Source organism: Mytilus californianus, unplaced genomic scaffold (assembly GCF_021869535.1).
Source record: "Mytilus californianus isolate M0D057914Y unplaced genomic scaffold, xbMytCali1.0.p SCAF_6, whole genome shotgun sequence".
Classification (NCBI taxonomy): Eukaryota; Metazoa; Mollusca; class Bivalvia; order Mytilida; family Mytilidae; genus Mytilus; species Mytilus californianus.
The window spans coordinates 77240063-77253080 of record NW_026262712.1 but is presented as its reverse complement, the minus strand read 5'-3'; the positions used below and the strand labels follow the sequence as shown (position 1 = coordinate 77253080).

General features: G+C 32.7%; 1 protein-coding gene across 1 annotated transcript in view; it reads left to right on the top strand.

The window, feature by feature from the left end:
• The window catches only part of LOC127706619 (uncharacterized), a 127694-nt gene that overhangs the window by 42261 nt on the left and 72415 nt on the right, over positions 1 to 13018 (top strand). The window contains exons 29-33 of the mRNA XM_052211275.1: positions 658 to 886; positions 3543 to 3777; positions 9528 to 9728; positions 10140 to 10440; positions 12125 to 12538. Coding sequence (XP_052067235.1) covers positions 658 to 886; positions 3543 to 3777; positions 9528 to 9728; positions 10140 to 10440; positions 12125 to 12538 — 1380 coding nt within the window. The remainder of the gene's footprint in view (positions 1 to 657; positions 887 to 3542; positions 3778 to 9527; positions 9729 to 10139; positions 10441 to 12124; positions 12539 to 13018) is intronic.

Below are 13018 nucleotides of genomic sequence, written 5' to 3'. Positions count from 1 at the left end.
GTTTTTATGGATCATCCTTAAAAAGATAATACACATTCTTATACTTTTTTATGGGAATTTCATATGTTTTTTATGTGAAATAGAGGTAAATGCCAGCATAAAAAGATTGCAAATCGTCGGAAAATTTCAGTGTACGTACAAAATTTCATATTGCTTTCTTCTCATTTTCCTCGAAAACAAGCACAATTAATTTCTTATGTTTTATTTTAGGATTTTAACAAATAATCATCATCATGATCATGATCTACTAACCATACATTGTTAATTTATTAAAGCAAAACCATGAAAATAGATCTATGTAATAATGTCTTTAACAAAGCTACAAATATTGATACCAAGTTCACAGTCTTACACATTTTAATTGCTGTTTTTTTGAAAGACATGATTATTTCTGTTCAGATATTTAAAATCGAACATGAATCACAATAACAAATACTTTAGAATTCATTCTGAACAATCATAGGTCTGATATTTGTTCCTTTGCAATTTTAGCCAAAAATCTTAATTTTGTTGGATAACCAGATTGCTTTTTGATATTGTGTACACCTGTTCCTTTCCCCTGATATTTTCAATATAAGGGGGGTATGCATAGCATGTGCATTCTTGGTTTTTTTTTGTTTTTTTTTGCCAAATAAATTTGGCTTTATTTGTTTCTAGAATTTGGTTGCGGTGCATACTGGGGCATTAAGTTTATTGTTGGTGCGAAGATTTTCAGCATGACTGTTTTTACTGAAGTTGAACCATACGCAGGCCTTAATGTTCATGGAGCGGTTGGCCTTTGTATTTTTATAGTATGTGGTAAACTACAACTTGAAGGAATGATCATGGAATTACGATTTCCTTCCGGTGCAGAAGTCTCATTTAATAAGTTTCCTATCGATGTTGGGTAAGTATGTGTCTAAGGATATTTTACGGAATGTTTGCATTTTTTTTGCCAGTATTATATTATAAATATACACAAAAGGGGAACATGTTTACCTGTACATCCATCATTCAAGGATTTATATCATCATCAATGATATATGTATAAAGTAAAATCACAAAAATACTGAACTCAGAGGAAAATTCAAAAAGGAAAGTCCCCAATCAAATGGCAAAATCAAAAAAACAAACACATCAAACGAATGGATAACAACTGTCATATTCCTGACTTGGTACAAGCATTTTCTTATGTAGAAAATGGTGGATTGAACCTGGTTTTATAGCTAGCTAAATCTCTCACTTGTATGACAGTCGCATCAAATTCCATTATATTGACAACGATGCGTGAACAAAACAAACAGACACAATAGGTAAAAATGTCAAAAATAGGGGTACAGCAGTCAACATTGTGATATCATCTTAATCACTATAAAATCAAACAAATGTAACGAAGAAGCACACAAAGGCATAGATCAAATTTAAAATCCTCATTTTGCTTATATTACACGATTTTATATATCTATGTAAAATCCACCCATACAGGATGGAAGGTTTTAAGTACTGGCGTAAAATCGCGCGTTTAAAATTCGCACAGGTAGACATAAAATAATTTTGTCGTTCAAAGAATGAGGGGATACATAAATACAGAGTCAAGTAAAATGGATATAACAAAAAACAGACATAACAATAAAAGTGATATAATAAATAAAATAAAATAATTGTGTGGTACAAAGTATGACGATATACATAAGTACAGAGTCACGTCAAATGGATATCTAAAAAAACAGACTTAACAGTAAAAGTAATATTAATAAAGATATATAAAAGAATACTATAACACGTTATTAAGATGATAAACAACGTCAGTACGCAAAATCTATACTTCAAGACCATCGTGTATTATTTGTGAAGTTGATACGGAATATTTATCAAAAAGTTTTTGGTATCTTCCGATGAACTTTTTTAAAAAAAGGACGAGACGTTCTTTGACATACCCCTGGTTCATCAACTTTCTGCTCAGACACTGGTGACGTTTTACAAAGTCTGAGTAGGAGCTGCAAGCTCTTGAATACCGAATAAGTTGGGAAATGTATATCCCATATGCAGGTGAAGTTGGTATATTGCTACTGAGGTGGGGGAAATTGATACTTTCAAAATTAAAATCGTCTCGTTTGTCATAGATTCTGGTACTGAGATGACTGTGTATATCAAATTCGAGGTATAAGTCTAAAATGAGGCGGAGGAAGCCGTGTCTTTTTTTTCTTTAATTTCTAGTTCTGGTGGATATATTAATGGAACCCAATAAGAAAAGTTCGGATTGTTAATGGAAAGAACATCATCAATATATCTGAAAGTGAAATTAAATAACCTTTTGATGAACGGTATTGATAGCTTCTTTGATCTTCTTGTTTTTGACAAGTGTCTGAAGGAACTCCGATTCATATTAAAATAAGAAGAGGTCGGCAAGGAGAGGCGCACAGTTCGTTCCCATAGGAATGCCGACAATTTGTTGAAAAAGTCTACCTCCAAATTCAACAAATATGTTGCCAATAAGAAACTCCGGCATACTGATCACTTGTTCCTCTGTGTAGCATGTTTTACCCTTTTGTTCACTATTAACAAAATATGCCTTATGGTATCCCAAAGTAATAAATTTATAGCGTATGCTACCATTTTTATGATGAAAAGCATTGTGGATTATTTCTTTTAGACGTTTTTTTTCAATTTCACATGGGGAATGGTGGTATACAAGGTTGAAAAATCAAAAGTTTTGATAGAACTAATTTAAGAAAAAGACCGAGATTTAAAATTATCCAGAAGTTCTTTAGAGTTTTTAAGAATCCACATATGGTTAATACCACTACGCGAGTAAACAGTTTCACAGTATTTCTGAAGACCCTCTTTCACTGCGGACAGAATTTTAGTCAATCTAATGGACAATTCCTTAGTGAAAGATGCAGATGAGCCGGCAGTGTACCGTTGTTTGTACGGAATTTTGTGAAGTTTAGGTATCCAATACAAACAAGGTAAGTCCTCCGATTTGTTGTTCAATGCAATGTTCATTGAAGCAATGAAGGACTTATGATTCGCCAAAATCTCATCCTTGTCAAATGATATGTTTTTGTATGTGGGATTACCTGAGTGCTCATTTATTCCTAATTCTTTTACAAGACACTCGTAGTAATACGATTTACATATAAAGACAATATTATTTGAAGCTTTGTCCGCAGGAACAACAACATACTTATCTTGAAGAGATGATGTATAGTTCAAATACTTTTTCAGGTAGTTGTGTTCAATTACTGTAATTTTATAATGAAACTAAATTTCTAATCATTTCAGTAAGTCTTTCCTTTGTACTTATATCCTGATTATTTCCTTAAAATTATCTGTAAATTCACCCTGGATAATTGGATACTTGGTTTCAAGAGAAGTTGACTATCATGTCAGTTACCCTTAAACATTTATGGTTTGATATTTTTATTGCAACAGCTCTGACAAAGCAAATGTATAATATCAGTTAGTATGGTATTTACTGATTGAATGTTCTAATTGGAATGATCACATATTCAACTGGATAATATATAAAGCTACTGCATTGATTTTTTTTTCTTTTTCAGAATATATATGTACCTGAAGTTGATTCCAATTAAATTACGATTTTCTGCATTGGTTACAATCGAGTTTACAGTTCCAGTTATAATTCCCAGTGTAACATTCAAAAAGGTGTTATTTAAGAGAGATTTATGGGCTTACGAAGCACCAACTATCAGCGCTAAAATTGTGGATACAAGAAAAAAGGAAAAGGATAATTCACCACCACAGATAAAAGATTTTGTGGACGATCCTTCTAAAGTAATATATCTTCTTAATTATAGTCCGCATCAATAAACACCTTTTATACTGGTTTTGACAGCTATACAACGAATGTCCTTTTGATTGATTTTATAGTGAGTCATTTCTTAAAGAAGGCGTGACACGATTTTTTTTTAATAATTCAATAAATACTAGTCTTAAAACATGTTTTTTTACAACTTTGCTGATCAAAACCTTCCCAATCGGCATTTTTTATGTCAAAGAATCCAGCGCTTGTCATAATCAATGATTTTTAACTAGATAACGGGCACGTGATCAAGCTTACGTCATAGGTTACAAGCTGAGAAAATCTCTTAAATAAAACGATGTCAATAACGTTTCTGCACAATTTCTCGATGAATGGTATTGATAGCAGTTGTCACGATTACTGGCAAACTAAAGACAATTGACCTTATTAATTCGAGCCATTGAGTGTTGAAAATAACAAAAAAACATTACTTCTTCATGCGCAGACCCCAACATCGACGATTTTTCAGTCAATACATATCTGCTTCTTACCATACATATTGGTACATATGATAAATACATTTAATAAAGCGCTTTTTGCTTCTTTTTCTTTGGCCCCGTAACAAAGCTGTCGGGGCAATATAGTTTTACCCTTATCCGTAAATCCGTAATTCCGTTATTCTGCAACAAACAGTTGTACGGACTTTTTATCTAAACGCCTTCACATAGTGAGCTGTTTTTAAGTATATGAGTCTACTATGATAAGCTACAGATCGAGTTTATATTTGGTTCCGCTCCGCCTATTACTACCGAAATTACTGTATTTGGAATTGGACTCTTATTCTCAAATTTCCTCTTTAAAAATGGCGTCAAACTTTTTATTGCGAGCTGGGCCATTGGTCTCGTTTCGACACATCTTGATTTTAATTAGAGTTAAACATTTTTGAGTCATGATCGAAAGTATAATTTTATAAGTATTAATGATCAAATAGTCCGTTTTTTCTCTGTTACAGTAACGTTATAGATGTGCACCAGAAGCAGAACAAAAGGTTCAAAAAATCAGATAAGGCGTTTCGTTATGGATACCTTTTTAATTTTACCTTTTTTTTATGTTACAGATGGATTTTTAATAGGTATGAATCATCATCAAAATTTATGCCTCAATATATATTTATTTTAATTGGAAACCGTACATCACACTAAGACAAATCAAACTTTATTTTCTGCGTTTGGAAGATTTCTGTCGCATTTTAGGGGGATTAAGTGTTCACAAATATGTTTAACCCCGCCACATTCTGTGTATGATTGTCCCAAGTCAGGAGCCAGTAGTTCATTACTTGTTGTTGGTTCATTGTTCTTTGGAAATGTTTTTGTTATATATTAGGCCGTTAGTTTCTAATTTAAATTGTTTCCCTTTTCTAATGTTTAAACCGAATATACGGTATGGCTTTTTCTCATTGTTGAATGCCCTATGGTTATGACAACTGGACATATTCTCTCTTTTCTTTGTATTTTAATATATCTACCAAATCTAACTAAAGGTGCGTGTTCATTAGTCTTGTTGTCAATAATTATATTCGACGTCCAACACTTTTGATCTCGGAATGATAAAGTACCGCTTGACATAATCTTTTGAATTTTAAACCAATTTTCATTAACCATAAAATACAGGTAAAATATTGCATTTTATGAAATTATGACAGAAGTTTTTTTATGAACAAAAGACAAAATCTAAAGCAAAATTCTGTAAATATTAATTTTTATTTTTGGCCTAGTTTGACTCAAACAAAATCGAGATATAGTATGATGGTGATTGGTGGGAGGAGAATGGGCGGTCGGGGGAGTAAAAGTGGGTACCTAGGATGTTTATACATATGGTGAAGTTGTGCATCTGCGATTATGAAATTGTCTTAGGGAGTATTTCTTATGTTTTCAGACTTTGGAACTTAGTGAATTTTCAGCAAAATTTATGAAAGAGGGTTCAAGTGTTGTGTAATCAACTATTCCTTCAGTTTTCAACCCAGATCCCTGAAACTTCACAGGAAGTTTTTATATATGTTGAAGGTGTGCTTACCTGCTATTATGAAATTGTTTGTGGGAGTTTTATCTATTCCACAAGACTTTGGAACCTAGTGATTTTCAGCAATATTTATGAAAGACGATAGAAGTTTTGTATAGTCAACTTCTCCTGCAAAAGTATTTTTATTAAAAGATAGTATCCAGAGCAAATTATGAAATATATGTTTTCCATTTTTCTGTACTTGACTGACACAATTAGGCAGTTAACAAGGATATGCAGTCTGAGGTTATAATTTGTATCAGATGGACTACTTTGTGAAACCTTTATAGATTGTCATGAAATTTTGCTAGAAGCTTTTTAATATTTAAAAAATAATGTCGAAGCAAAATTTGGAAAATTAGTAGACTCACCTTTTACAGTAAACATTACACTTTACACTGTTACACTGACAGCAGCGACGGGACTTGCAGATAGCATTTACAAGCAGTCTTGGATTTAATTTTATGACAGAATTGATTTGTAAACCTTCATAGATTGTAAGGAAACTTACACAGAAGCTAATCGCATATTAAAAAATGATTTTTTAACTCTGTATTTTTAAGTCAAATAGTCCCTTTTTACCGTCAACATTACACTTGAACGCTGACGGCAGCAGTCACAGGCAAAAAAGATGTTTCCGGTACACCCTTAATTGTTTCAGGAACTATGAACAGTCAGAGCTTCTTATAATTTTATTTCAATTTTCAAATTCCTCAAATATCAACTTCTTATTTACCGAAAATATTTTCTTACAGTAAATAACCATTGATGAAGTTCTCATATTTTTATCAATATCTACGAATCAGAACGCCTTGACATTTGCTATCAACATTTATGTGAGCATGTTATACTGTGCGATGTGTTTTCACATTCATTGCGCTTCAATTCCTCGTTGACGAAACACTTATAGTGAGAGTATAATTTTTCATCAATATTTCACATATCCAAATTTTTTAGACCATTGTCTTGTCCCTGTCAAAAAATTGTGTCCTTTGACATCAGTTTGGATGTTTGGCACATCTGAGCATCACTTCAATTAAACATATGAGCTATTGACCTCAAAGTTAAATAACTGATTTTAAGGGACATTTTAATGTCCATCCCGAAACCATATATTATTGCTTGCTTTTAATAAAAGAAGACCTGTCTAATACACCAGAGGGTTTGTCACGAGAGGTTCATGCTCTGCCCTTTATCCTACATATTGCTTAATATAGTTCGGACCCCTATTACTTAATCCTGTGTATTTAAACCTGCTCCTAAAGGAAGGGTGATTATGCTCGGTTACACCCGTCCATGTTTTATCCGTTTGTTTGTTGGCATGATATCCACTTCATTTGAACTCTGGTTGATAGTTGTCTCATATGCAATCATATATCATCCCCTTTTTAGCTCACCGGGGCCCGAAGGGCCCCATGTGAGCTTATGCCATCACTTGGCGTCCGTCGTCGTCCGTCGTCGTCCGTCGTCTGTCGTCGTAAACTATTTCAAAAATCTTCTCCTCTGAAACTACTAAGCCAAATACCTTCAAACTTTAACTAAATGTCTCTTAGGGTATCTAGTTTATAAATTGTATCCGAAGTTTTGATCCATCGACAAACATGGCCGCCATGGCTAAAAATAGAACATAGAGGTCAAATGCAGTTTTTGGCTAATATCTCAAAAACTAAAGCTTTTAGAGCAGATCTGACATGGGGTAAAATTGTTCAATTGGTCAAGATCTATCAGCTCTGAAATTTTCAGACGAATCAAACAACCCATTGTTGGGTTGCTGCCACCGAATTGGTAGTTTTAACAAATTTTTGCAGTTTTTTGTTATTATTTTGAATATTATTATAGATATATATAAACTGTAAGCAGCAATAATGTTCAGCAAAGTAAGATCTACAAAAAAGTTAATATGATCATAATTGTTAATTGACCCCTTAAGGAGTTATTGCCCTTTAAAGACAATTTTACACAATTTGTTCATCAAGTTTGCCAACATTTAAAAATTTTCTCCTCGGAAATACAGGTGAGCGATTCAGGCTCTTGAGAGCCTCTTGTTTTTTGAGTAATGCATTTTGAGATTCATCCCTCATCAACTTCTTATCAAATACTTATATATGCTAACACAAAATGGCCATGAATAAAATTTTCATCACATTATTATTAGGAACTACTAATCAGGGCATGGCATTCTGAAATTTGAAATCAAGAAATATATGTGAATGTTTTACCGTAATGCAGGGCATTATGCATTTTCCGATTTATCAATTAATCACTTTCTGTTTTCCGAATACTTGTTTATTTGTACACATATTCGCAGTGCATGAAATTTTCAAATCATTTTTCTCAGAAACTTGAAAAAATAGTCCTGAAATTTGGTATGAAAACACTATACATAAACTGTGTGAAGCATTTTCACAGTATTGCTCATCCACTTTCTGTACGTATACCAAATATTTATATTTACGTACACATAATGTTCACGTGTTAAATTTTAATCGTTTTCTTCTAAGGATAACAATTCAAGGCTTTCTTAAATTTGTAATTATGTTTCAATCTTTCATACTTTACTGTGAGATGAGTTTTCACATTCTTAATCTCATTGACTTCCTCTTTACGGGAAAACTAATAGCGAGGGTATCATAAGTGAGTATGGGCTCAAATTAGCTTAATTGCCAAAAGAAGGCCTTTCTGGTGCATCATAGCTTTGGTCCCAAGGGAAAATCCTCTGTTCCCATCCAAATATCTTTTACACTGTTCAGATTGTGACTCGTAAATCTGGATAAATTTATAATAATGGTCATGACAAGAACTTTCTGTGCACCACACGTTTTTTTTTTCAAAAAGGGTCATGCTGAACCCCCTTTTATTTATAAATGGTCAATATTTGAAATCATTAAGATATATTCATGAAATTGGCGATACATATTCTTATTCATTATAACCAGACAAGAACTTTCAAATGCATAAAGGATTTTTCCCCAAGGGGGAATGGTGTCTTTCACTGCCTGTCCTCATTTCACTAGTTATTAAAAACATGTAAATCAGCTAAAATCATCTAGTTAATATGTATATGTTGAACTTCCTTTGGCAAGATGTTTCCAGTAACGGTGTGTTGTGCATTTTTAGTCCGCAATTCCTGCTAGTTTACATGGTTATACATTGTTGTACTATGCACCGTAATTGTAGACCTGCCCCTCTTTTTCTTCCTACCCTTTAAACAATGTCAAAAGGTCAACATTAATGTCAATTTAATCATAAGGTGTTTTCCAATTTTTGTAAGACAAAATAACTCAGTTATCAGTATATAATATATATATAAAATAACAACTTTTCTCTTGCATTGAGCTGATCTTGTCAAACTAAATTTGAATAAAAATGTTATTAAACTCCAGATGTATGAGTGTTTGGCCCATTGGTACCCTGGAAGATCACAATCCGTTTGTTTTATAGGCATGTTCATTGCGGGAGACCACCCAGAAACTGTTTAACAATAAAAACACTTAAACAACTAAATTTGAGAACAAATGTTATTAAACTCCAGATGTATGAGTGTTCGGCCCATTGGTACCCTGGAAGATCACAATCCATTTATTTTATAAGCACAGGCAAACTCATTGTGGAAGACCACCCAGCAACTGTTTAACAATAAAAACACTTAAATATATTGGTTATTTCATTCATGATAACTTTAATACATGTTAAAACAGCTACTCACTGTATATTTTGTTTACAGAGAAGAAAAAGATCATCAGGAGGATGCATAGTAAGACAGTTACCTGACCAAGATTATACAGAACCTCTTTTTGAAGTGTCCATCAGAGCAAACGATGATAAAAGTGATGTTACACTTTACTTGGATGTAGGAACGCGTCCTGGAGGTTCTGATGTGTTGAATGAAAAGCAGCTTGGTGGTCCATCGACAATAATTAAGGATGTAAGGTTTAAAACAGGTCAACTCAAATCACAATTGTGTTGTTGAATTTCATGCAGAGTCGTCATCTACCGCTGTAGGAAATAAACGAAAGCTGATAAACCTGCGAAGATTCTTGACTGATTTTTCATTAGGTCGCATAACAGGTCATTGAGGAAAGGAAAAAATATCCAAATTAAATGTTGTTTGATTAAAATGATAGCTATAAAATAAAAACAAAATATATATATATGTATTAAAAAAAAGGGTTCGTGAAACACAGCACAATTTCTTCTTTACCTCCTTAAAATATTTGAATAATATGTGTTTAATCGATATTGTAATTAGATAAAGCTTTACAAATATGGTACTAACGTGATAAAATATTTGTTATAACCAATGTGTGTTTTATAAATATTGTTTTCTCCATTATAGAAGTTAACAGAATCAGGTGTTCCATTGTATTTCACTGTGATAGCTGAAAATAGTGCTGGCATGAGATCAAAAACATCATGCTTTTTACCGACTTATGATTTGACATTACCAGACGGACGTTTTCAAGAAGAATTTATAACGTCAAGCAATCCTGATGAACTTAGAGCTGCACTTAAGATTAATGAAGATTCAGAAATATACCATAAAATGGTTGGTGTTGGATATGGAAAAGATATCTATGGAGATCAGATTATTCGCTGGAGTGATGTTGTTTTACAGGTTTACAGTCATGGTAGCATTGGTATGGCTAATATAACATTATAAATGAAAAGCACGATTAATGATACTTTAAATGATAGGAGTCTATTTTTGTTTCAACATAGTAGATATGATTTAAGGAACAACTTTTGTCTGTCTCGGTATTTTATATTTCATATTTTGGTTTGTAACAATCCCTTACACACCACTTTGAAGAATGCAACTGTATGTGAACAAATTCTACAAGACGAAAGTCGTGTACCTCTCTCTTCCGTAATTAGTTAAACTTGATCTAGAAACAATCATGTTTTACAGTTATGTCCTTATTTTAATGAGAAAATAATATCCTATTGTTCCCAAAAACATTCATCAGACAAACAAGCTATCGTAGTGGAAGATACCAAAGTGACAATCAAAATTCTTGAATTTGATTCATTGATCAATAGAAATCGTATACTGATTTTAGTTTAGAGACAAATTACTTAACAGAATTTGACTCAAAAAGTAGAGCTATAGTAAGCGAACAAATAATAAGTAAAACATGAAAATTTCACATCTTTCTGGTGAAACAAATCCCAAGCAAAACACAAAATACTGATTAAAGTATTTGGTATGAAGTAAAAACGGTGACCAGTGGTTTTTTTTAAAAGTAAAATAACAAAAATACCGAACTCCAAGGAAAATTCAAACGGAAAGCCTCTTATCAAATGGCAAAATCAAAAGCTCAAACACATCAAACGAATGGAAAACAACTGTAATATTCCTGACTCGGTGCAGGCATTTTCTTATGTAGAAAATGGTAGATTAATCCTAGTTTTATAGCAAGCTTAGCCTCTCACATGTAAAATTCCATTATATTGACAACAATGTGTGAACAAAACAAACAGACATAATAGATAAAAATATCAAAAATTGGGGTACAAAAAAACCAAGCAGTCATCATTGATTTATAATCTTAATCTAAAGAAACAATGTCAACAAAGAAAAACAAAATGGCATATAGACAAAGCACATAAGCAAACATGAAAGACAAGAATAGACCATAACACAATAACACAATGGCGGGATGTATAAATACCGAGCCACGCAAAAAGGATATTAACAAAAATGGTGACGTTTTAAAAAGTCTGAATAGCAGCGGCAAGCTGTTGAATACCTAATGAGCTGAGAAATGTATATCCCATATGCAAGTGAAGTTGGTATATTGCTGCTAAGGTGGGGGATGGGGAAATTAATGATTTCAAAATTAAAATCGTGTCGTTTGTCATCGATTCTGGTACTGAGATACCGCTTATGTCAAATTTGAGGTATAAGTCTTAAAATGAGGCGGAGTAAGCCCAGTCAATTGTTTCTTTAGTTTCTATTTTTGGAGGATATTTTAATGGAACCAAATCAGAAAAGTTTGGATGGTTAATGGAAAGAACCGTATCAGTATATCTGAACAACTTATAATAACACAACATTTCAGTAGATTACTTGAACATTCGGCTCCAAAACTAAAAGTAGGAATTTGTTTATTTTTGCAGATTTCCCAAAATTATCCCCTAACAGAAATTTAATCTTTAAGTAAAAACCTGCCACCCAGGTTTACCTCAATATAAACTCCGCAAACATTAACAAATTTACAATGTCAGTTTTTATCCAATCTTTATGATAAGTTTTTAAACAAACAAGGTATACACATATTTTCTTGTTTAGACTCTTCTCTTGGTATAAATATTTTTCAGGTGATGACCCTTTCAATCATAAGGTCCTAGAGAAAATGTTCACAGGAATGCGAACAGGCAGGTTAATAGGACCAAAAGCTGGTCCTGATAGGAAAACAGCTACCGAAGGAGACTGTGCCAGATACTGTGCTGACTTTCCTGTCACCAAGTGCTTAAGTTTTAATTATGACTTTGGAACTGGCACCTGTGAAGTTATGGAAGCTATTGAAAACCAGAGATATAAACTATCCAAGTCTAAACTTTTTGAACATTTTGAAAAAGTGGGCGGAATGACACAACAGTTTGTTTATCAGGATCTTTATCTGAAGCACAATTCATTATTTTTTTTTAACTTTTGGGTGAAAAATGTGCTGAATTATGAAAACGTTATCAGCTCCAAAGGAATTCTTATTGATCTAACAATACCAAATACAGGTATATCATCAGATTCATACGTAATGTCTTGTAACTAATGTCACATTACTTTGGCAGAATCAAGACAGTGGCATTCTACAAAAAGCTAGCTCACATCCATATAAAAAAGACATCAATTCTCTCTAGCAATCTTGAAGTAATCTTCGTATCGCCACGAAGATTTTGGAATTTAAAACGTAAATCAGTCTTTGAATTCAATTTCTAAAGTTACTTCTATTAAATCTGCAAATGATAAAGGAATTGAATAACTTCTACAGCTCTATATGCACTTCTGAATTCTTACTGTGACTTGACTGTTAGTGTTGCTCTCCACCTATTGCAATTTATTAAAAATTCTGACCAAATTGCAATTTGTTTTATAAAACCAAACTGTTCAACTGGTCAGAAATTTGAACAAACTGCTGTAGAAAACCACAGTTAAGTTGTGAAAGTGCAAGGTGATAAAATAAAACATACTTACAATCCTATATGACTTTAATT